The 22,484-nt window shown below is 36.9% G+C and overlaps 6 protein-coding genes across 20 annotated transcripts in view; 3 read left to right on the top strand and 3 right to left on the bottom strand.

The window, feature by feature from the left end:
* The window catches only part of LOC126919929 (uncharacterized), a 174,744-nt gene that overhangs the window by 4,902 nt on the left and 147,358 nt on the right, over nt 1-22,484 (top strand). The gene's annotated exons all lie outside the window — the stretch shown is intronic.
* LOC126920067 (uncharacterized) lies at nt 203-1,341 on the top strand. The gene is made up of 2 exons (XM_050729982.1): nt 203-343; nt 653-1,341. The coding sequence occupies exon 2, from the start codon at nt 653-655 to the stop codon at nt 1,310-1,312; it is 660 nt and encodes a 219-aa protein (XP_050585939.1). The 5' UTR covers nt 203-343; the 3' UTR covers nt 1,313-1,341.
* LOC126920057 (uncharacterized) lies at nt 4,137-5,401 on the top strand. Its single transcript, XM_050729953.1, has 2 exons — nt 4,137-4,454; nt 4,542-5,401. The coding sequence occupies exon 2, from the start codon at nt 4,669-4,671 to the stop codon at nt 5,368-5,370; it is 702 nt and encodes a 233-aa protein (XP_050585910.1). The 5' UTR covers nt 4,137-4,454; nt 4,542-4,668; the 3' UTR covers nt 5,371-5,401.
* LOC126920016 (uncharacterized) lies at nt 7,543-8,887 on the bottom strand. Its single transcript, XM_050729859.1, has 3 exons — nt 8,819-8,887; nt 8,636-8,719; nt 7,543-8,295 (listed from the first exon to the last, which is right to left on the bottom strand). The coding sequence occupies exons 1-3, from the start codon at nt 8,870-8,872 to the stop codon at nt 7,636-7,638; spliced, it is 798 nt and encodes a 265-aa protein (XP_050585816.1). The 5' UTR covers nt 8,873-8,887; the 3' UTR covers nt 7,543-7,635.
* Nucleotides 10,462-19,749, bottom strand: LOC126920072 (protein G12-like). Of its 3 annotated transcripts, none has more exons than XM_050730011.1 (3): nt 19,580-19,749; nt 19,092-19,325; nt 10,462-10,980 (listed from the first exon to the last, which is right to left on the bottom strand). In XM_050730011.1, the coding sequence occupies exons 2-3, from the start codon at nt 19,323-19,325 to the stop codon at nt 10,555-10,557; spliced, it is 660 nt and encodes a 219-aa protein (XP_050585968.1). In that variant the 5' UTR covers nt 19,580-19,749; the 3' UTR covers nt 10,462-10,554. The 3 variants fall into 3 exon arrangements, with proteins under 3 accessions (XP_050585968.1, XP_050585954.1, XP_050585964.1); XM_050729997.1 differs by having other exon boundaries at nt 10,462-11,011; nt 19,123-19,325; XM_050730007.1 differs by lacking the exons at nt 19,092-19,325; nt 19,580-19,749 and adding an exon at nt 11,469-11,570 and having other exon boundaries at nt 10,462-11,214.
* Nucleotides 15,638-16,982, bottom strand: LOC126920012 (uncharacterized). The gene is made up of 3 exons (XM_050729845.1): nt 16,914-16,982; nt 16,731-16,814; nt 15,638-16,390 (listed from the first exon to the last, which is right to left on the bottom strand). The coding sequence occupies exons 1-3, from the start codon at nt 16,965-16,967 to the stop codon at nt 15,731-15,733; spliced, it is 798 nt and encodes a 265-aa protein (XP_050585802.1). The 5' UTR covers nt 16,968-16,982; the 3' UTR covers nt 15,638-15,730.

Raw genomic sequence — 22,484 nt, 5'->3', positions numbered from 1 at the left:
ATAAGTAGCATTAAAAATCTTATAATTCCTAAAAGTATCGACATACATGCACCGATAAAATAGCAGTAACTTTTTATTACTCTTGTTACTTGTTATTTTTTACACTACTCATCCTAAAATTGAGTTATAGTGTTATTTGGATTAATTATCTATTTGACGAATCAGATTTGGGAACGGCATTACTCGTGTCTCATATATTAGTGACCTTTTTAATAATGACTAATTCAAATAATCTTATCAGAATGAGTAAGTCAAATTCACCGTGATATATAAGACGGAATAAAAAAGTAATGGGCGTTATAATTCTCCCGGCATTAATAAGGAAAAAAACCCAGGTCCTACAGTAAGTAGCATATAGTTTTAAGTATAATTGCAATAATTCATAATTTAAGAATTAATGAATTAACTGTAATTCATAGTTGTAATTAGAACCATTTGCATATTATTCTGAAATTAATTAAAGATTTTTATTCCTATATCATTTGAGTGCATTGTACAATAACATATACATACCAATTTCTGTTAATTAACATAAATTCTATTAACGGCACTGTATAAATAGGTTCATAATTCCATAATGATCGAACGCTAAATCATTTCAGTAAATTTCATCGCGATTTTCCATTTTTTCATAATTTGTCCCAATTTTCAGATGAAATTCGCTCTCACAGTTTTGACTATCCTGGCCGCAGCCAGCCATCTCAACGCTTACATGTTGCCAAGCGTTGGCACAGGTGCTCTGGCCAAGGAACTGCAGGATTTCGTGAACCTGGTGCCCATCGACAAAGTACTGGAGCTCACGCAAGTATATCAAGCCAGAGACAAGGAATTCCAATGGATTATGACTTTCTTGCAATCCGACGATATGAAGGGCTTCATCGACGACGTGGAAGCTTTACCCGAACTCGAAACCCTCATGCAGTATTTGTTAAACCAAGGTCTTGACGGTTACACTTTAATGAAGGACATAAAAGATTCCTTGGCAGCGAATATCGAAAAAACTAATGTGAATTCTAATCTCAGAATTACCGGAGGAATCGCAGGTTATATAAAAGACGTTTCAGAGGTCATATCTGTGTACAACATATCGAATTTGTTCGAATACAAGGTCGTGACTTCTGAGGTTTTCAGAAATTTCTTGCACGAAATTCTATCTCTTCAATACGAGAACCTTTTCGCAAGTACCTTCACGAATCCTCATTTCCAAAGAATACTACTACAGCTCGACTATCTCTATGTCGACACCAATACGTTCCACACGAATTTCTTCACATTTGTCATAGCTAAAGCGTTGATCTATAAATATCTTTAAGTATTACAGATAAGAATGCGCGTATAGACTGTTTGTATGTACATATAATTGACTAAAAATTGTGATTTGTAACATGTAAAATTATTTCATATATATGTATGTTAATTTCAGAATAATATTTAATAAATATATTAAGTTAATTGACATTAGTAAAATAATGCTGTTCTTTCTTTCCTGTTTTTACATTTTTTTTTTATAACATAGAAAATATTTGAAATTAATGTTAAAATATTAAATACATGGTAAACACAATGGCGAAATATTAAATACAATGTTAAATAAATATTTGTAGAAAAAGAAGTAATATTATATAATCTACGGATTAAAGTTTTATTTCCATGAGAAATTTTGAATAGATAACTCCTGCTTTTTAAAGTGAAATTGAGCCGAATGAATAATTCGCATGCCAGAAAAATCTGTGTAGGAATTGTTTAAAAGTTAAAATTATTTAATTTCGCGTTATTAATTTTTGTGCTGTTTCATAACGAACATTACATCATAATCAAAAACTGTTGAATGATATCTGTGGCTATCAATCATATCGATATAATCAAAACTACGAAACAGTAGTAGCCAATGTAATTCTGTTCTTATCAGATAATAGAAGTGGAATAACGGAACCTAAATCTAAAAAACAGAATGTATAATTATGTTACAGTAAAGAATTTATAACAACTACAAGTTTTTCTTAACTTATGATTTTTCCCTAAATTTGTTAACTTCTATTCAGTCATAACAAGATGTTACCATATAATAAAATATAAACTAAATTTCTTAACATTTATAAATAAATAAGTGGAAAAATATGAAAAAGATAATATACAAATACAGACACTAAAAAATTCCTATATGTCAAATCAATTGATCGGAAAAATTTCTAATATATCTATAGTATAATAAAGATAAATAAGCCTATATACAAGCCTATATATTCAAACATTATTTATTGGTTGATGGCAAAGGATAATAGCGAATTTTATTGTTATCACCATTTATTATTTAATATGATAATTCTAGCTTAAAATAATGCCTTAATGAGAAAGATCGGTTCATACATTAAAATCATTCGATGTTTGGAATTTTCAATTGTATACACCAATCAAATTTATATAAGAAGTTAATAGTTCGCTTAAAACATATTTTGCAGGTATCGTTTCCTTTTATCACAAGTAAATAGTACTTTAAGTGTACGATATAAAACAATAATTGAAATTAAACATTGCGACACAATTGTACTCGATAGATTACGATTACTTCTTCAAGGAATCTATCATTATTGACATTATCTTGGCTCATAGTAATCTGTGATGTTATATAACTAATAGCCTACCTATTTTTTGTAATAGATAAGGAATGTGTGTATGTTTCACGTTTTTTTATCGATGATTATTACTTACAAGAAATCTTAGGTATATTACGAGTGTTCAAAATAAACTGTTTTGTAATGTATCCTATTACGCAAAAAATGCGGCTGGTTGAAATTGAGCACCAATTTAATGTTTTCTAAATGTCTATTTCCTGAAAAGTTATCCTGATAAATAGCACTGATGCACCCACATTATTTGTGCGGTTTCAGCTAACAAGCTATTTGTAAGCTAGAATATAAGTATACTCCAACGATTTAAAAATAGAGCTTAAAAAAGGTACTTTAAAATCTTAATGAAACCGCCCCTGACACAAGAGTCCGTCGCAAAATATATTCCTATGCAATAAAGTACCTAAAAAGGAAATTTCTTACTATTTTTTTATCAAATAAATAAATATAAATAAAAAGAAATTATATGATAATAAGATAAACTATAAATGAAATAGTCAAATATATCTGTATATCATATATTTAGACGTTCTTTGCGCAACGTGTAAAAATGCGTGAAATATGTAAAAATTCGTGTATCAAACATCAAATAATTTCAAGGTATATTAAGTACAACATATAATGTGCGCACATGCGTTATTTACTAGAAAAAATAAGTAGATTTATTAATTATGTAATCATGTGTTGGTGGATTAGGTGACAATATGATAATGTGAAGAATCCTCGAAATATAATCATAATCTGTCGAATACAATTGTATTGCAACCATTCATTTTACTGTATTTACATTTAATATATTACGTTTCATTTTAACTATCACCGCGTATCGTGCACGTATTGTAACGTAGCTCGTTTGCATGATAAAACATTGACGATATCTTCGAAATGCATTTTAAGAAGATTATCACGCCAGACGATGCGAATTTGATTATTAAGTGAAACGTTTGAAAGTATCAACGTCACGACTCTTCTCGAAATGATAATAGAATCATGCGAAAGGAAAATTACGGAGATGATAGGCGACATGTACTACATTTCTCAATTAAAAAATATTACAGACCTACACTTGTAACTCTTCAATAATCTATGTAGCTCGAGATCTTTGCGTTTAAGCAATTATTATAAGTTTATATGAAATGATTGCATTAAATAATATTAGACTGGTGCATAGCAAGAACCGTTTTGTCAAATGAAATATTGAACGCATGTAGTTTGCGCAGAAAATAATATTTTCGTGATCTGCTCATCTGAAAGAACGATTAACTATGAAATTCTATTATTCTCTATTATTCAAAAATAATTTATTCATTAAAAAATTAGCTACGTTCCATTGAATAGTAATAGTAGTTTAATTTAATAGTAGATAGAAGGATAAATAATAGTTTTAAAAATTATCAATTATCATCTTTATCTCGCTCAACGACATATGTGAAGGTAGTTTCGTGCAACCACTACATTTAGATTCATGAAACTCCGCTGACTTCGCGAACTTTCAGCGCAAATAAAAATGTAGTATCGCAGGTGCATGCTAATCTTCGCAATGGCTCGCCCTGTTAAATTCGCGGAATAAAGAAAATCTAAATTTTTTGTTGTAACCGCTGCACAAATCCACTAGGTTAATAAATCTCGTGTCAAAAAGAGGATATCTCGGCCAATAGAAGTTTAACCGTCATAATTTGCTTTCGTCTCGTGTGTTCTTTAAGGAACGCGTCAAACGTTAACCTAGCAAAGGGATGTCTATCATGGTACGATGGCCTGGCGAATCTACTCGGCCACTTTGAACAAGGTCTTTCTCTCTTCCGTATCTTAAGTGTGCAAACTTTCGTCGTAAGTTTCTGAAGGGTTAAACTTTGCGCAGTTGCAACATTGTTCGGAACTCTAACCTCTTATCCCGTTTTTTACATGTTGTACCAGACTAGTGGATTTACATTAACAAACATTGTCGATAATTGGTCAAGAATTTTGCGTTGAAAAGAATCATATCGTACAATGATTTCTTATTAAATCAACATTAAGAATCAACCTTAATCTTCTGAAAGAGATGAACCCTCAAATTATGATTGTTACCGTGGTAGCCGCTGCTTCGGTTGCTTTTTTCGGATTCCTTGCCTATCGGATCAGAGTTCGATCGAACGATCCAGATTTATTAAACGTATTTCCATTGGAAGACAACAGCTCCCTCGACGAAGATCTCAAAGACATTTTGGCGTTCGTCCCTATAAAAGAAGTACAACGAATCATTGAAAGATACATGGAATACGACCCCCAGATCGGAGATACCGTGAGCTTCGTGAACGACCAGAAGAGATTCATATTGCGGGAGTTCCAGAACATGCCTGAAGCAAACAAATTGATCAGTTTTCTACGACAGAATGGTTTGGACGTGGATTCCTGGCAAGAGAAGATACGATGCTTTTGGAAGACGTCTCCCAGGTTCATCAAATACGATCCGAGTATGGCAGCCGGAGGCCTGACCGTGATGATCAATAAAATCCTGGAGACCATGCCTCTGGACGAGCTGCACGAACTATTGCGACAAAAGGTGAAATACTCGGCGAGCTTCCGCAGATTTCTGTATGAGTTGAGGTCCAAAGACTACCTGGAGTTTTGCAACGCGATTGAGACCAACGATGTGCTACATCATCACTATTTCTGGGCGAAAGAGGGTGGACTAGAGATCACGTTCGCGATCGAACTATTCAATGAGCTGCACGCCTACCTAACGCAGGCATTAGTCACCTAAGAATTGTCGTGGACCATTAATAATCATTATTGAGTAATAAACTGCAGTGGAATGAAAACATAATACATTTCAGATTCTTTATTTTTACACATTTGGTTTTAGTGACGTAGAATTTACCATATAATTTGCAAAATATCCGCATATATGCACAATTACGACAGAAACAGAATTTTCAAAAGAACGTTCAAACGTTATTCATATGATTACGTCATTTAAATGTGAACTTAGTCAATTATAAGTGGATAAGACACGTGCCCTGTATTTTACCACAATAAAAGAGTATGTTCGAATGAGAGAGGGCAGTAGATACACATAATTTGACAAGCGAAAGATAGCGAATAATCGGTAAAGGGACTCCTCCTGTTTGATAACATCTCGTTATCGTCACTCGAGTTGCTGCTTCGTAATAGATAAGGAAAATGCTTGCGTAAACTGCAATACACGTACTGTCTTGTCATTTTGTGCCATTTTTTCATGTACCCATAATTACGCATAAAGTGTTCATAGCTGGAATTGCATATACAATCCTATACTATATTATTTGCAACATTTTGATGATAATGTATCACACCTTTCCAAAATTATCCCTAAACATATAAACATATTCCAAAAATTATTCTCTAGAAATATTACCTTTTCGAAATTTTACAATTATGGAGTAAATGCAGATTATCGCAGATTTTCTAATAGCATACTAACAAAGTTTTTCTTCTATAAAAATCGGACTGTTTATGTAGAGCAAAGATAAAAGGGACATAACATGAAGAAGATGATATTTTAATTCATCATAATATATTTTATTCCTTATACCGGGAAGCTGCAATAAATACCATTGAAATATCAAATATAAATACATTTTTGACATGTAAAACTTTAAACTGCAATGGAAATTATAAGTAAAAATGGGGACAAGGCTTGGAAAATTTCTATGTTGAAACCAGCGTCTACGACCTGTTGTCCCATTTCCAGGAAGTTCTTGTTCGAGAAAATGGACATGTAGAATGTTAAGTACTTGTTCAAGACCACTTCGTGCACCAAGTCTCTGAACACCTTGGCGTACTCAATTTTGTCTTCGTAGAGTCGCGTCAGGTCATCCATCGAAATAAGGGAAGCGGTATCCTCCATATAGCCATTGATTCCAGCGGTGACCTTGTAAGGAGTCAAGTAAGCTGTTATCCTAGAGGTCAGAGGTCGGATACTAAGAGCTTTGTTGAAATTGTTCACCACCAAGTTTACATCAAAACCATTGCCCTGCGTATAGTTCAGTAGCAGCTTGAATTCAGGTCCTTGTTCCAAGTCTTGTACTTAATGACTTAGTCTAGCTTCGTATAACTGCAATTTTCCATTAAGTAGCATTAATGTCATGAACCTGTCGATTCGTGAAAATGTTTTGAAGACGTGCGATGTTACCTGTGACACCAGTGTGTCAGTTCCACATGATTGTTACGTCATGGAACAGTTCGGAAATAATTTTAGGTTTGTGGTATACCTATGAAGCTACATACTTGTACCAGCGTGTTATATCAGTTCCAAGAAGACGTTTCCTTGACCTCCATAGCCTCCTTTGGGAGCTTCATTAAGAGTGACATAAAAACGTTCACATAGGAAATGTTTATTGACGTATGATGCCTACTTTCCCAACTCCATCGACACCTCTCGCCATTCATTCGTCAACATCCACAGTAGGGAAGGATTGGGTTTCTTCTGCAAAAAAATGTTTAGATGTTACACAACTTGTTTAATTACAAGCGGATCAAGCAGGTGTCTTGTATTAACGCAGTGATAATGCACGATAGAAAAAGAGAGCAATAGATATATAAGAAGCCCCCCCGCCGATTGATAATAATTTCGTCAGCAACATTCAAGTCTACTTCATAGTAGATAAGAGATATGTTTGTATACAATTCCTTGATATTCTGCGGCAATATCTATTTTCTGATACAATTGTGCAAAAAATGTTTACTCCGCTACTGTGTATAACTCATAGCGAGATATCCTCGATAATGTTTTACATTTCTTAAATTCCAAAAAGTATTATCTGTCTAGTTAAATATTACCTTATATTGGTATACGTATGTGATTACCAACAATTTTTAAAAAAATTTTTCGCATGTAAAATTCAGACTACTTAACACTGCAGTGGTAACAAGGATGTAGATGAAGAAGATGACATTTCAATGCAATATAATTATATTTTATTCTTTAAGAGATAAATGAACAATAAGCATTATGGAATTGAGTTCTTAAAACCTAATACTTTCAACTTTAAACTATAGTGGAAGTTACAAGTAGTAAAGGAGCGAAAACATGGAAATAGTTTCTATCGATGCCAGAGTTTGCGGCCTGTTGTTCCAAATTTTGGAAGTGCTTATTCGAGAAAACGGATAGGTAGAAAGGTAAGTATTTGGAGGAGATTACTTCGTGCACGAAATCCCTGAATGCCTTGGAGTTCGCTATCCTGTCTTCGTAAACCTGCGCAAACTTATCCATCGAAAGAAGTCTACCGATATCGTAGACGTAGCCTTGGATTCCACCGGTGATATTGCGGTAAGGAGTCAAATAAGCTTGTATCCTAGAGACCAGAGGTGGGATACCAAGGGCTTTGTTGAAGTTGTTTGTCACCAATTTTATATCAAAACCACATTTCTCTATAAAGTCCAGCAGCATTTTGTATTCCGGTGCCTTTTCGACCTCCTGTACCCATTGTTTCGATTCGCTGCTTCTGAGCAACTTTATAGCTGTTTGGAATTGTTTGTCCTGGGCCAGATAGGCTTTCGATACTGCGAGAATTTCATCGATCGGGGTTATGTCCACGAACTGCTGGAAATCTCTGGCGAGCTCGCCCGAACCCGTGGCTGGGACTTTGATGGCATTCAGAGGACTGGCCGCGACCAGAACGACCAAGAGAGCTGCGATGGCTTTCATCTACGAAAAAACGAAATCATTGAATATCGTTGATACACGTACACATGAGTTCAGAGCAAAAAGTTTATATCGATCTGTGATTGATTATATTGTGATTGTAATTAACTCTAGTTCTATTTTATTTTAAATGGAATGCCTTCTTACGGAATGGTTACAGAAGATGCGCGTTCTGATTAATAAAGTATCGAAAAAAATTACGGGAAATTCAATAGAATCAGCAAAAAAGATTATGTTGGGTATGTAAAAATACAAAATTTATTCGTATAGATTGATCACCAATGAAAATGGTGCATGTTTAGCATACGTTTAATTTAATGAAATTGTATGAGTAGGAACCTACCTTTGATACTTCTCTTCTCTTTTGACTTGCTTTAATCGCATGCAGTTTTCTCCTCGAACTGTTGTACCACCAGATCGTATCCCGCTGCATTTTATATACAAGTGAAACGTGCGATAATTGTTCGATAGTTCGATAGTTCGATAAGATAAATAGATTTGTGAAAGCCCTCGTGAAATGCATTACATCATATTCTATTCTTATTCCAGTCCTATTCCTCTCCTTCGTTTTCCACTGCATCGCGTTAACTGTAAGAACATGTATCGATTCCTGAAAATGTTTTGATAAACTTTATATGTCACCTGCGTGTTAGTTTCACAATGGTTCTCGCACAGATTATCGATCAATTCGAAAGAAAATTTCGCTTTCTTGATAAAGGAAGCTGCATAATATACGAGCTTATTCTACCAAGGAAAAGTTTCTTCGACTTCTTTAGCCTGATTTGGGAGCTTCAACAAGAAAGGTATACAAACATAACACCACATACGACATATTTTTCTATCGACACATGGTGGTTACTTTCATAGCTTCATCGAGACCTTTCCCCTTCCCGAACGCTATTAAGCGCGAAAACATCCTTCGCACAACTTTAATCGAATATGACTTAAGGCATAGATTACTATTTCCATCGTTTCGTTACTGTTTGGCCATATGAATCAACTAGAAGCATCGAAGAAGCCACGTCAACTACTACTCGAAAGAGATCTTAGATGAATTAAACAATTTTTTATAAAAAGAACTATGACACAAAAATACCATTTATATTCTGATAATATTTCACACTAGAAATTGTAAAGGAAACTTTCAATTGCACGAATGTTCAAAGTATAACATATGACGTTGATGGTTCATGTAACTATGCAAAGTCTGCTTCTTCCCAATGAGAAAAGATATAAAATTCATCGAACTGAACTGCTAAACACGGTCGATCAGAATTCATCTTCGAACGTATGCCCGCGGCGTGTTTTCCCAAAGCGGCCAATGTTCCATTTCTATGAGTGAAAAAAGTCATGCCATTTTGGAAAGAATGGGCGCCATACGGTGCGGCGCAGCGATGTAAATACAAACAACGCTCGCGATCAAGCTGCTGAATAAATTTATGTAGATATTGATCGCCTAAAAATTGTCATAAATAATTGATAATCATTACTGAGAAATAAATTGCAATGAAATGTCAACGTGACAAATTCCAAATTTCTTACTCTTACACATTTGGTTTTAGTATTGTAAAATCGATCTTAGAATTTGCAAAATATTCGCAAACATGTTGGATAGCAATGGAATACGATACATTCCAAAATTTTTGTAATGTTATTCAACTTGTTTAATTACGAGCGGGTGAATCAACAGGCATGTATTAATACAGGAACATGATAGAAAGAGAAAGAGAGAGAGAGAGAGAGAGAGAGAGAAAGAGAGAGAGAGGGCATAAGTATGATTATATAATTATATGATTACAGGTAATTTTTAATGGGGAGCTTCTGCTTACTAGTATCTTGTCAGCAACATACGACGTGCCACCTCATAGTAGATAAGAAAGATGTTTGTACACAATTTCCTGATATTTTTTGATAGTGACATTTCTTTTCGCACACAATTGCGCAAAAAATGCTCATTCGTGGAACTGTATACTACTATTTGCGAGATTTTCTCGATAACGTTTTACATTCTTATAAAATATCATTAGTCTTGTTAATTGTTCCATTAGATTTGTATGAATATGTAGTTCGCAAAAATTTTTTAATAAAACTTTTTTCTTATGTAAAAGTTAGACTACTTAATAGCGTAGTGGTAACAAGGATGTAGATTAAGGAAAGATTAAACAAATATTTCCGTGCAACATAATTATATTTTATTTCTTACGAGACGAATGAACAATAAGTATTATCGAATTGAATTCCTAAAACCTAATAGATTCAACTTTAAGTTACAGTGGAAACTACGAGTATTAAGGGAACGGAAGCTTCGAAATAGTTTCTATTGACTCCGATGTCTCCGACCTGTTGTGCCAAATTTTGATAGTGCTTATTCGAGAAAATGGATAGGTATAAGGATATATGTTCGGCGGAGGTCATTTCGTGCACGAAATCCTTGAATACTTGGGAGTTCGCTATCTTCTCTTCGTAGAGTTGCTCATACTCATCTATCGAAATAAGACTACCGATATCTTGGACGTAACCTTCGATTCCGCCGGTGATCATGATATGAGGAGCGAAGAAAGTTTTTATCCTAGAGACCACAGATGGGATACCAAGAGCTTTGTTGAAGCGGTTCACCAGCAATTTTATGTCCAAACCGTTGTTCTGCATATAGTCCAGCATCTTTTTGAATGCAACTTCCTCTTCGACCTCTTGTACCCATTGTTTCGATTCGTTGGACCTGAGCAACTCAACGACTATTTGGAATTCTTTATCCTGTGCCAGGTAGGCTTTCGATATTTCGAGAATCTTTCCAACCGGGATCAAGTCCAGGAAAGGCTGGAGCTCTCTTGCTAGAGCGCCCGAACCCGTAGCTGGCAGTTCGATAGCATTCAGAGGACTGGCCGAAACCAGGGCAACCAAGAGTGCTACAATAACTTTCATCTGTAAAAAAATTAGTTCTCTATTATTGTTGTTGCCCGCTTATGTTTAGAGGAAGAAGTTTAGACTGCTTTAATAAGGTAGTATTCTCATAGCATCCAGTATGCATCCAGTGTATCATAACCTTCGAGGCAAGAAGAAAAATTCTATACTTCATGTGTGCGAAAAGCAACAATTTTTCCATATAGCTTATTGATCATTAAAGTTACGCATGCTTGGCAGTCGTCTAATTCAAAGAAAGTTGTATCGGTACTTACTTTCGATGCCTTTCTTCTCCTTTTACTTTTTTCAGTTGCTTTTCGATGTTAACTACTGCCAAGTTATATCCCATCGTATTTTATATACATGTGTGGTAACGATAATGTTATTTCGATAAGATTTATCAATTCTGAGATATACTTGTGAACTGCGTTATCTCGTATTCTCCTTGCAAACTACTCTAGTTTCATATCTTTTTGCCATTTTCCACTAAATCGTAGTAATTATGAGAACGTGTCGATTCGTGGAAATGTTTTGATGACATGTGACGTTACGTGACATTTGCGTGCGAGTTCCATATTGATAGTCAAACAATTGGAAAAAAGATCTTGGTTTCATGATAAACAAAACTGTATGAAGTACCAGCTGATTTCACTAAATCAAAGGAGAATACAGTAGCTGACAAATTTCCTCGACCTTTGTGACCTGCTTTGGCAGCTTCATTAAGCGAAATGTAAAAGTCTTTGCACATAGAAAATATTCATTGACGTGTGATAGCTACTTTGCAGCTTCGGCGAGACCACTCGCCCACCCGATTTTTATTAAGAACGTAATCTTCCTGTATAGAATTATTACCGAATTGCATAAAATTAAAGTTTGTCCAAAATTGCAGTTTCGCTGCTATTTTGTCGCGTGAATCAACCGTATGCTTCGGGAAAGGCGCATCAACGAAAGGAATCTTAGACGAACTAAACAATTTTTCATAAAGGCAACTGTAATACAAATATACTCTTAGTATTTTCATAATATTTCGCACCCTTAATTGAAGATACGCATGTGCACCTCCGTTTAAGTAACTATTCAAAATCCATCCATTTCGTATCAGAACTTGGTTCCTAAAGATGTTCGATCGGTATTCATCCCTAAACGCATGTCCGTTACCGTATTCTCAAAGCGGTCAGCGCTTCATTTCTTAGGGTGGAAATTTAAGTCACGCCGTCGCGGAAGGAATTAATTCCGTTGAAGACGTCGCTTAGTCGTATGATCGAAACATACCGGTGTGTGTTTGACGAGATTACCTTTCTTTTTTTGCACGTGGAGAAATCCTCATGGACACTCCTTTGCTGCTAATAATCGCTAACAACAGAGTAGTGTCGGACTCTTACCGACTAAAACTCCACGATGACCATCATACGCGTATGACAGTGGTGCTCCAGATATCTCTTATGTATTATCTTTCCGTTACATCCCCTTCCCGCGTCCTATTGTTCGAGCCTGTCCTAACAATTACCTGACTGTTGAATTTGGCATTAGTTGAGGGTGGCGAGCATTGCCCCTAGCGCTAACCCCCCTTCTAGTCACGGTCCGATGGCGATGAAGCGGCTCTAGGCCGCCTAGCCGCCATACCCCTCCATCGCGTTATCCTTCAAGGGTGGGAGTTCCTCTTTCTCTCCCTTTCTGCTCGTTCCTTTGCGAGCATAACTCGCTCGCAGAAAAGTCGGATAGCCTCATATTCCTCTGGCTCACTCAGCAACGCTTCTATGATCGTCGAGGGGGTCAGTCTCTCGCCTAGACGTGCCCCAGGGTGTAGCCGGACAGTTCCCAGGCCGGACGAAACTCCAGCGAGTGCTGCGCCGTGTCCCTGCCCTCCCTGTAGTGTTGACAGATGTCCGTCGTCACCCGTCCGATTTTTATCAGGTACTCGTCGAACATGCCGTGACTCGTGAGCACCTGGGTCATCCTGCAAGTGAGTGGGAGGCAGCGGCGGCTTCTCAGTGTCATCCAGTTTGGATGGACCGCATCCGCACCTCGATGTTCGCCCCCCTCGTAGATCAGCTGGGATCGCCACTGGTCCCACGCGTCCTCCTCGGCGGCTCCTAGGTCGCTTCGGGCCGCCTGGTCCAAAGATTACTTGGAGCTTTGCAACGCGATTGAGACCAACGATGTGCTACATCATCGCTATTTCTAAGCGAAAGAGGGTGGACTAGAGATCACGTTCGCGATCGAACTATTCAATGAGCTGCAAGCCTACCTAACGCAGGCATTAGTCGCCTAAGAATTGTCATGGACCATTAATAATCATTATTGAGTAATAAACTGCAGTGGAATGAAAACATAATACATTTCAGATTTTTTATTTTTACACATTTGGTTTTAGTGACGTAGAATTTACCATATAATTTGCAAAATATCCGCATATATGCACAATTACGACAGAAACAGAATTTTCAAAAGAACGTTCAAACGTTATTCATATGATTACGTCATTTAAATGTGAACTTAGTCAATTATAAGTGGATAAGACACGTGCCCTGTATTTTACCACAATAAAAGAGTATGTTCGAATGAGAGAGGGCAGTAGATACACATAATTTGACAAGCGAAAGATAGCGAATAATCGGTAAAGGGACTCCTCCTGTTTGATAACATCTCGTTATCGTCACTCGAGTTGCTGCTTCGTAATAGATAAGGAAAATGCTTGCGTAAACTGCAATACACGTACTGTCTTGTCATTTTGTGCCATTTTTTCATGTATCCATAATTACGCATAAAGTGTTCATAGCTGGAATTGCATATACAATCCTATACTATATTATTTGCAACATTTTGATGATAATGTATCACACCTTTCTAAAATTATCCCTAAACATATAAACATATTCCAAAAATTATTCTCTAGAAATATTACCTTTTCGAAATTTTACAATTATGGAGTAAATGCAGATTATCGCAGATTTTCTAATAGCATACTAACAAAGTTTTTCTTCTATAAAAATCGGACTGTTTATGTAGAGCAAAGATAAAAGGGACATAACATGAAGAAGATGATATTTTAATTCATCATAATATATTTTATTCCTTATACCGGGAAGCTGCAATAAATACCATTGAAATATCAAATATAAATACATTTTTGACATGTAAAACTTTAAACTGCAATGGAAATTATAAGTAAAAATGGGGACAAGGCTTGGAAAATTTCTATGTTGAAACCAGCGTCTACGACCTGTTGTCCCATTTCCAGGAAGTTCTTGTTCGAGAAAATGGACATGTAGAATGTTAAGTACTTGTTCAAGACCACTTCGTGCACCAAGTCTCTGAACACCTTGGCGTACTCAATTTTGTCTTCGTAGAGTCGCGTCAGGTTATCCATCGAAATAAGGGAAGCGGTATCCTCCATATAGCCATTGATTCCAGCGGTGACCTTGTAAGGAGTCAAGTAAGCTGTTATCCTAGAGGTCAGAGGTCGGATACTAAGAGCTTTGTTGAAATTGTTCACCACCAAGTTTACATCAAAATCATTGCCCTGCGTATAGTTCAGTAGCAGCTTGAATTCAGGTCCTTGTTCCAAGTCTTGTACTTAATGACTTAGTCTAGCTTCGTATAACTGCAATTTTCCATTAAGTAGCATTAATGTCATGAACCTGTCGATTCGTGAAAATGTTTTGAAGACGTGCGATGTTACCTGTGACACCAGTGTGTCAGTTCCACATGATTGTTACGTCATGGAACAGTTCGGAAATAATTTTAGGTTTGTGGTATACCTATGAAGCTACATACTTGTACCAGCGTGTTATATCAGTTCCAAGAAGACGTTTCCTTGACCTTCATAGCCTCCTTTGGGAGCTTCATTAAGAGTGACATAAAAACGTTCACATAGGAAATGTTTATTGACGTATGATGCCTACTTTCCCAACTCCATCGACACCTCTCGCCATTCATTCGTCAACATCCACAGTAGGGAAGGATTGGGTTTCTTCTGCAAAAAAATGTTTAGATGTTACACAACTTGTTTAATTACAAGCGGATCAAGCAGGTGTCTTGTATTAACGCAGTGATAATGCACGATAGAAAAAAAGAGCAATAGATATATAAGAAGCCCCCCCGCCGATTGATAATAATTTCGTCAGCAACGTTCAAGTCTACTTCATAGTAGATAAGAGATATGTTTGTATACAATTCCTTGATATTCTGCGGCAATATCTATTTTCTGATACAATTGTGCAAAAAATGTTTACTCCGCTACTGTGTATAACTCATAGCGAGATATCCTCGATAATGTTTTACATTTCTTAAATTCCAAAAAGTATTATCTGTCTAGTTAAATATTACCTTATATTGGTATACGTATGTGATTACCAACAATTTTTAAAAAATTTTTTCGCATGTAAAATTCAGACTACTTAACACTGCAGTGGTAACAAGGATGTAGATGAAGAAGATGACATTTCAATGCAATATAATTATATTTTATTCTTTAAGAGATAAATGAACAATAAGCATTATGGAATTGAGTTCTTAAAACCTAATACTTTCAACTTTAAACTATAGTGGAAGTTACAAGTAGTAAAGGAGCGAAAACATGGAAATAGTTTCTATCGATGCCAGAGTTTGCGGCCTGTTGTTCCAAATTTTGGAAGTGCTTATTCGAGAAAACGGATAGGTAGAAAGGTAAGTATTTGGAGGAGATCACTTCGTGCACGAAATCCCTGAATGCCTTGGAGTTCGCTATCCTGTCTTCGTAAACCTGCGCAAATTTATCCATCGAAAGAAGTCTACCGATATCGTAGACGTAGCCTTGGATTCCACCGGTGATATTGCGGTAAGGAGTCAAATAAGCTTGTATCCTAGAGACCAGAGGTGGGATACCAAGGGCTTTGTTGAAGTTGTTTGTCACCAATTTTATATCAAAACCACATTTCTCTATAAAGTCCAGCAGCATTTTGTATTCCGGTGCCTTTTCGACCTCCTGTACCCATTGTTTCGATTCGCTGCTTCTGAGCAACTTTATAGCTGTTTGGAATTGTTTGTCCTGGGCCAGATAGGCTTTCGATACTGCGAGAATTTCATCGATCGGGGTTATGTCCACGAACTGCTGGAAATCCCTGGCGAGCTCGCCCGAACCCGTGGCTGGGACTTTGATGGCATTCAGAGGACTGGCCGCGACCAGAACGACCAAGAGAGCTGCGATGGCTTTCATCTACGAAAAAACGAAATCATTGAATATCGTTGATACACGTACACATGAGTTCAGAGCAAAAAGTTTATATCGATCTGTGATTGATTATATTGTGATTGTAATTAACTCTAGTTCTATTTTATTTTAAATGGAATGCCTTCTTACGGAATGGTTACAGAAGATGCGCGTTCTGATTAATAAAGTATCGAAAAAATTTACGGGAAATTCAATAGAATCAGCAAAAAAGATTATGTTGGGTATGTAAAAATACAAAATTTATTCGTATAGATTGATCACCAATGAAAATGGTGCATGTTTAGCATACGTTTAATTTAATGAAATTGTATGAGTAGGAACCTACCTTTGATACTTCTCTTCTCTTTTGACTTGCTTTAATCGCATGCAGTTTTCTCCTCGAACTGTTGTACCACCAGATCGTATCCCGCTACATTTTATATACAAGTGAAACGTGCGATAATTGTTCGATATTTCGATAGTTCGATAAGATAAATAGATTTGTGGAAGCCCTCGTGAAATGCATTACATCATATTCTATTCTTATTCCAGTCCTATTCCTCTCCTTCGTTTTCCACTGCATCGCGTTAACTGTAAGAACATGTATCGATTCCTGAAAATGTTTTGATAAACTTTATATGTCACCTGCGTGTTAGTTTCACAATGGTTCTCGCACAGATTATCGATCAATTCGAAAGAAAATTTCGCTTTCTTGATAAAGGAAGCTGCATAATATACGAGCTTATTCTACCAAGGAAAAGTTTCTTCGACTTTTTTAGCCTGATTTGGGAGCTTCAACAAGAAAGGTATACAAACATGACACCACATACGACATATTTTTCTATCGACACATGGTGGTTACTTTCATAGCTTCATCGAGACCTTTCCCCTTCCCGAACGCTATTAAGCGCGAAAACATCCTTCGCACAACTTTAATCGAGTATGAATTAAGGCATAGATTACTATTTCCATCGTTTCGTTACTGTTTGGCCATATGAATCAACTAGAAGCATCGAAGAAGCCACGTCAACTACTACTCGAAAGAGATCTTAGATGAATTAAACAATTTTTTATAAAAAGAACTATGACACAAAAATACCATTAATATTCTGATAATATTTCACACTAGAAATTGTAAAGGAAACTTTCAATTGCACGAATGTTCAAAGTATAACATATGACGTTGATGGTTCATGTAACTATGCAAAGTCTGCTTCTTCCCTATGAGAAAAGATATAAAATTCATCGAACTGAACTGCTAAACACGGTCGATCAGAATTCATCTTCGAACGTATGCCCGCGGCGTGTTTTCCCAAAGCGGCCAATGTTCCATTTCTATGAGTGAAAAAAGTCATGCCATTTTGGAAAGAATGGGCGCCATACGGTGCGGCGCGGCGATGTAAATACAAATAACGCTCGCGATCAAGCTGCTGAATAAATTTATGTAGATATTGATCGCCTAAAAATTGTCATAAATAGTTGATAATCATTACTGAGAAATAAATTGCAATGAAATGTCAACGTGACAAATTCCAAATTTCTTACTCTTACACATTTGGTTTTAGTATTGTAAAATCGATCTTAGAATTTGCAAAATATTCGCAAACATGTTGGATAGCAATGGAATACGATACATTCCAAAATTTTTGTAATGTTATTCAACTTGTTTAATTACGAGCGGGTGAATCAACAGGCATGTATTAATACAGGAACATGATAGAAAGAGAAAGAGAGAGAGAAAGAGAGAGAGAAAGAGAGAGAGAGAGAGAAAGGGAGAGAGAGGAGCATAAGTATGATTATATAATTATATGATTACAGGTAATTTTTAATGGCGAGCTTCCGCTTAATAGTATCTTGTCAACAACATTCGACGTACCACCTCATAGTAGATAAGAAAGATGTTTGTACACAATTTCCTGATATTTTTTGATGGTAACATTTCTTTTCGCACACAATTGCGCAAAAAATTCTCAATCGTGAATCTGTATACTACTAATTGCGAGATGTTCTCGATAATGTTTCACATTCTTACAAAAGTATTATTAGTCTTGTTAAATGTTTCTTTAGATTGGTATGAATATGCAGTTAGCAAAAATTTTCCAATAAAATTTTTTTCTTATGTAAAAGTTAGACTACTTAATAGTGTAGTGGTAACAAGGATGTAGATTAAGGAAAGATTAAACAAATATTTCCGTGCAACATAATTATATTTTATTTCTTACGAGACGAATGAACAAAAAGCATTATCGAATTGAATTCCTAAATCCTAATAGTTTCAACTTTAAATTATAGTGGAAACTACAAGTATTAAGAGAACGGATGCTTCGAAATAGTTTCTATTGACTCCCATGTCTCCGACCTGTTGTGCCAAATTTTGATAATGCTTATTCGAGAAAATGGATAGGTATAAGGATATATGTTCGGCGGAGGTCATTTCGTGCACGAAATCCTTGAATACTTGGGAGTTCGCTATCTTCTCTTCGTAGAGTTGCTCAAACTCCTCTATCGAAATAAGACTACCGATATCTTGGACGTAACCTTCGATTCCACCGGTGATCATGATATGAGGAGCGAAGAAGGTTTTTATCCTAGAGACCACAGATGGGATACCAAGAGCTTTGTTGAAGCGGTTCACCAGCAATTTTATGTCCAAACCGTTGTTCTGCATGTAGTCCAGCATCTTTTTGAATACAACTTCCTCTTCGACCTCTTCTACCCATTGTTTCGACTCGTTGGACCTGAGCAACTCAACGACTGCTTGGAATTCTTTATCCTGTGTCAGGTAGGCTTTCGATATTTCGAAAATCTTTTCAACCGGGATCAAGTCCAGGAAAGGCTGGAGCTCTCTTGCTAGAGCGCCCGAACCCGTAGCTGGCAGTTCGATAGCATTCAGAGGACTGGCCGAAACCAGGGCAACCAAGAGTGCTACAATAACTTTCATCTGTAAAAAAATTAGTTCTCTATTATTGTTGTTGCTCGCTTATGTTTAGAGGAAGAAGTTTAGACTACTTTAATAAGGTAGTATTCTCATAGCATCCAGTATGCATCCAGTGTATCATAACCTTCGAGGCAAGAAGAAAAATTCTATACCTCATATGTGCGAAAAGCAGCAATTTTTCCATATTGCTTATTGATCATTAAAGTTACGCATGCTTGACAGTCGTCTAATTCAAAGAAAGTTGTATTGGTACTTACTTTCGATGCCTTTCTTCTCCTTTGACTTTTTTTAGTCGCTTTTCGGTGTTAACTGCTGCCAAGTTGTGTCCCATCGTATTTTATATACAAGTTGTGGTAACGATAATGTTATTTCGATAAGATTTATCAATTTTGAGATATACTTGTGAACTGCGTTATCTCGTATTCTCCTTGCAAATTACTCTAGTTTCATATCTTTGTGCCATTTTCCACTGAATCGTAGTAATTATAAGAACGTGTCGATTCGTGGAAATGTTTTGATGACATGTGACGTTACGTGACACTTGCGTGCGAATTCCATATTGATAATCAAACAATTGGAAAAAGAGATCTTGGTTTCATGATAAACAAAACTGTATGAAGTACCAGCTGATTTCACTAAATCAAAGGAGAATACAGTAGCTGACAAATTTCCTCGACCTTTGTGACCTGCTTTGGCAGCTTCATTAAGCGAAATGTAAAAGTCTTTGCACATAGAAAATATTCATTGACGTGTGATAGCTACTTTGCAGCTTCGACGAGACCACTCGCCCACCCGATTTTTATTAAGCACGTATTCTTCCTGTATGGAACTCTTGCCGAATTGCATAAAATTAAAGTTTGTCCAAAATTGCAGTTTCGCTGCTATTTTGTCGCGTGAATCAACCGTATGCTTCGTTAAAGGCGCATCAACGAAAGGAATCTTAGACGAACTAAATAATTTTTCATAAAGGCAACTGTAATGCAAATATATTCTTAGTATTTTCATAATATTTCGCACCCTTAATTGAAGATACGAATGTGCACATTCGTTTACATAACTATTCGAAATTCATCCATTTCGTATCAGAACTTGGTTCCTAAAGATGTTCGATCGGTATTCATCCTTAAACGCATGTCCATTACCGTATTCTCAAAGCGGTCAGCGCTTCATTTCTTAGGGTGGAAATTTAAGTCACGCCGTCGCGGAAGGAATTAATTCCGTTGAAGACGTCGCTTAGTCGTATGATCGAAACATACCGGTGTGAGTTCGACGAGGACGAGGTTGAAGGGTGTACGGATGACGGGGGGAGATACAGAGCTCGGGGCTGTGCTAAGGCAAGCGGCTCGCGGTGTCTGCGGCAAACAATTCCAATTAACTCGCTGGAATTGGAATAGGACTCCTCTCGTCGACGCTTTCACGACCGAGAGATCGTCTCCTGGGTGCACGAATGTCGACGACGACGTGGGGAACGCGCGCGTTCCTCGCCTGGCCTTTCTCACCCTCTTCCATCCACGTTCTTCGATATCTTCCTCTCCGTCCACGCGCAGAAATTAGCTGTCCATCTAAAAAGTTGGCGAAAACACGCTCCACTGACAAGAAGAACGAGAGATTACGCAACTCACGCTTACTGAAATGAAAAAACTTGGTGGATCTTCCAAGTTTCCTCATTGGTATTTACATTTCAATTGAGAATCCTCGATCGAAAGGACGGAACGGCGTATTTTTGAAAACAAATATTCACACGATCAGAACATCGGTGCATAATTTCTTGATCCTCGTCCTAACATCCGTCTCTCTATCTGTCCTATTCGAAAGACGGAGCTGGTTGGTAGACGGGGAGGTATAATTCAATCAGGCTTTGGTAGGGGATGTTTGTCAAGTACGGTTTCTTTGCACGTGCACCGTGAGCGAGTGAATAGCTACCCGTTGGACCATTATCCGGCGCATAATGCTCGTCATCGTCGTCATCGTCGGCCAGGGATAGAGTAAGACAAGGAAGAAGAAGAAGAGAGAGACAGAGAGAGAGAGAGAGAGAGAGAGAGGGAGAGAATCATAAAGCACAGGGTTGGGCCGTCGCCCTAGACAATGCGGTTCTTGAGCTGCTCAGATATTGAAGACGCCCGAAAGCGGTGTGTACCAATCTCGGTGTGTACCTAGCGTCTAGCCCGCTACTCTACATTATTAAATCTCACCCGTGTGGACCGGCCACACAGGACGATGGTGTTCTTTCGTCGCTTTCGAGATGCCGTCGAGCAACGTGCGTCGAATTTTCAACAGGACAGAACGCCCGGCTAACGTGGTGGGACGTTATCACGCGTTATCGAACCACACTGTGGTGTGTGGAAAAATTTTAAGGGTATCTTGAACGACAATGGTAGGGATTAACGGTGATAATCGGTGGTTACGTAGAAAATGCTGAAACGATATTCTTTTCGAAAATCTTTCGACGCGTAATATTTTTCGTTACACCAACCTAATCTCCCACCCTTTGTTCTAATCAATCGACGCATATACCTACGTGAGCCGCACTTCTCAATTATCGATACTTATCCTCAAGGTTTGTTGTCCAACAGTATTATTTAGTATGATTTTTATTGTTCACGTGAAATTCTATCATTCCACTCGAACTTCAAGTGTTTTCGTAGAATTTACTACAGTATCAATCTTCCTAGCAATTAAATAGTATTTCATCAAGAATTTCTAAACAGCGTTAAATAATTGTTCCTTTGTTTCTGGTAACTGGAAAAGAAAAGAATGAGATTGTTACTCGCTTCAAGAGATTTTGATCATTTTTTTATCAAAGTTTAATTAAAAAAATCTGCATCTTTGGGATAAAATCTTTATTGCGATAAAGATGCCGAATAAGAAGTAAGAAAAGTAATTGATTCTAGAAACTAGTATACTAAATTTTCGAAATTATATTCATAATCAAATAACGTAAGCAACGTCATGCAACGAAATTTTCCCTATTCGTTCCATTTCAAACATTCCTTCCTTTACTCAATAATCGCATAAAACATCGTAAAATTTCTTCGTGTGTGAACGGGGCAAAAGCATGGTTCGCGTGGTGGTTGAAAATAATTCAGAAGGCGCTAGTCCATGTGGCTCGTCTTAAGCAGCAATAACCGGGGCCAATTAGCCGGTGAGAACTACATATTCCGT

Source organism: Bombus affinis, chromosome 1 (genome assembly GCF_024516045.1).
Source record: "Bombus affinis isolate iyBomAffi1 chromosome 1, iyBomAffi1.2, whole genome shotgun sequence".
In the NCBI taxonomy this organism is placed as follows: domain Eukaryota; kingdom Metazoa; phylum Arthropoda; class Insecta; order Hymenoptera; family Apidae; genus Bombus; species Bombus affinis.
This window is presented reverse-complemented; position numbering and strand designations above follow the sequence as displayed.

What these genes read in the sequence shown, in the direction of transcription:
- LOC126920067 (XM_050729982.1), top strand. Translation starts at nt 653, where the DNA reads ATGAAATTCGCTCTCACAGTTTTGACTATCCTGGCCGCAGCCAGCCAT.
- LOC126920057 (XM_050729953.1), top strand. Translation starts at nt 4,669, where the DNA reads ATGAACCCTCAAATTATGATTGTTACCGTGGTAGCCGCTGCTTCGGTT.
- LOC126920016 (XM_050729859.1), bottom strand. Translation starts at nt 8,872, where the DNA reads ATGCAGTGGAAAACGAAGGAGAGGAATAGGACTGGAATAAGAATAGAA. An exon ending in GAATAAGAATAGAATATGAT is followed by an intron (nt 8,720 to 8,818) that starts GTAATGCATTTC and finishes TATAAAATGCAG; the next exon opens with CGGGATACGATCTGGTGGTA. An exon ending in AGAGAAGAGAAGTATCAAAG is followed by an intron (nt 8,296 to 8,635) that starts GTAGGTTCCTAC and finishes GTTTTTTCGTAG; the next exon opens with ATGAAAGCCATCGCAGCTCT.
- LOC126920012 (XM_050729845.1), bottom strand. Translation starts at nt 16,967, where the DNA reads ATGCAGTGGAAAACGAAGGAGAGGAATAGGACTGGAATAAGAATAGAA. An exon ending in GAATAAGAATAGAATATGAT is followed by an intron (nt 16,815 to 16,913) that starts GTAATGCATTTC and finishes TATAAAATGTAG; the next exon opens with CGGGATACGATCTGGTGGTA. An exon ending in AGAGAAGAGAAGTATCAAAG is followed by an intron (nt 16,391 to 16,730) that starts GTAGGTTCCTAC and finishes GTTTTTTCGTAG; the next exon opens with ATGAAAGCCATCGCAGCTCT.
- LOC126920072 (XM_050730011.1), bottom strand. Translation starts at nt 19,325, where the DNA reads ATGAAAGTTATTGTAGCACTCTTGGTTGCCCTGGTTTCGGCCAGTCCT. An exon ending in CGAAACAATGGGTAGAAGAG is followed by an intron (nt 10,981 to 19,091) that starts GTCGAAGAGGAA and finishes TGGGTACAAGAG; the next exon opens with GTCGAAGAGGAAGTTGCATT.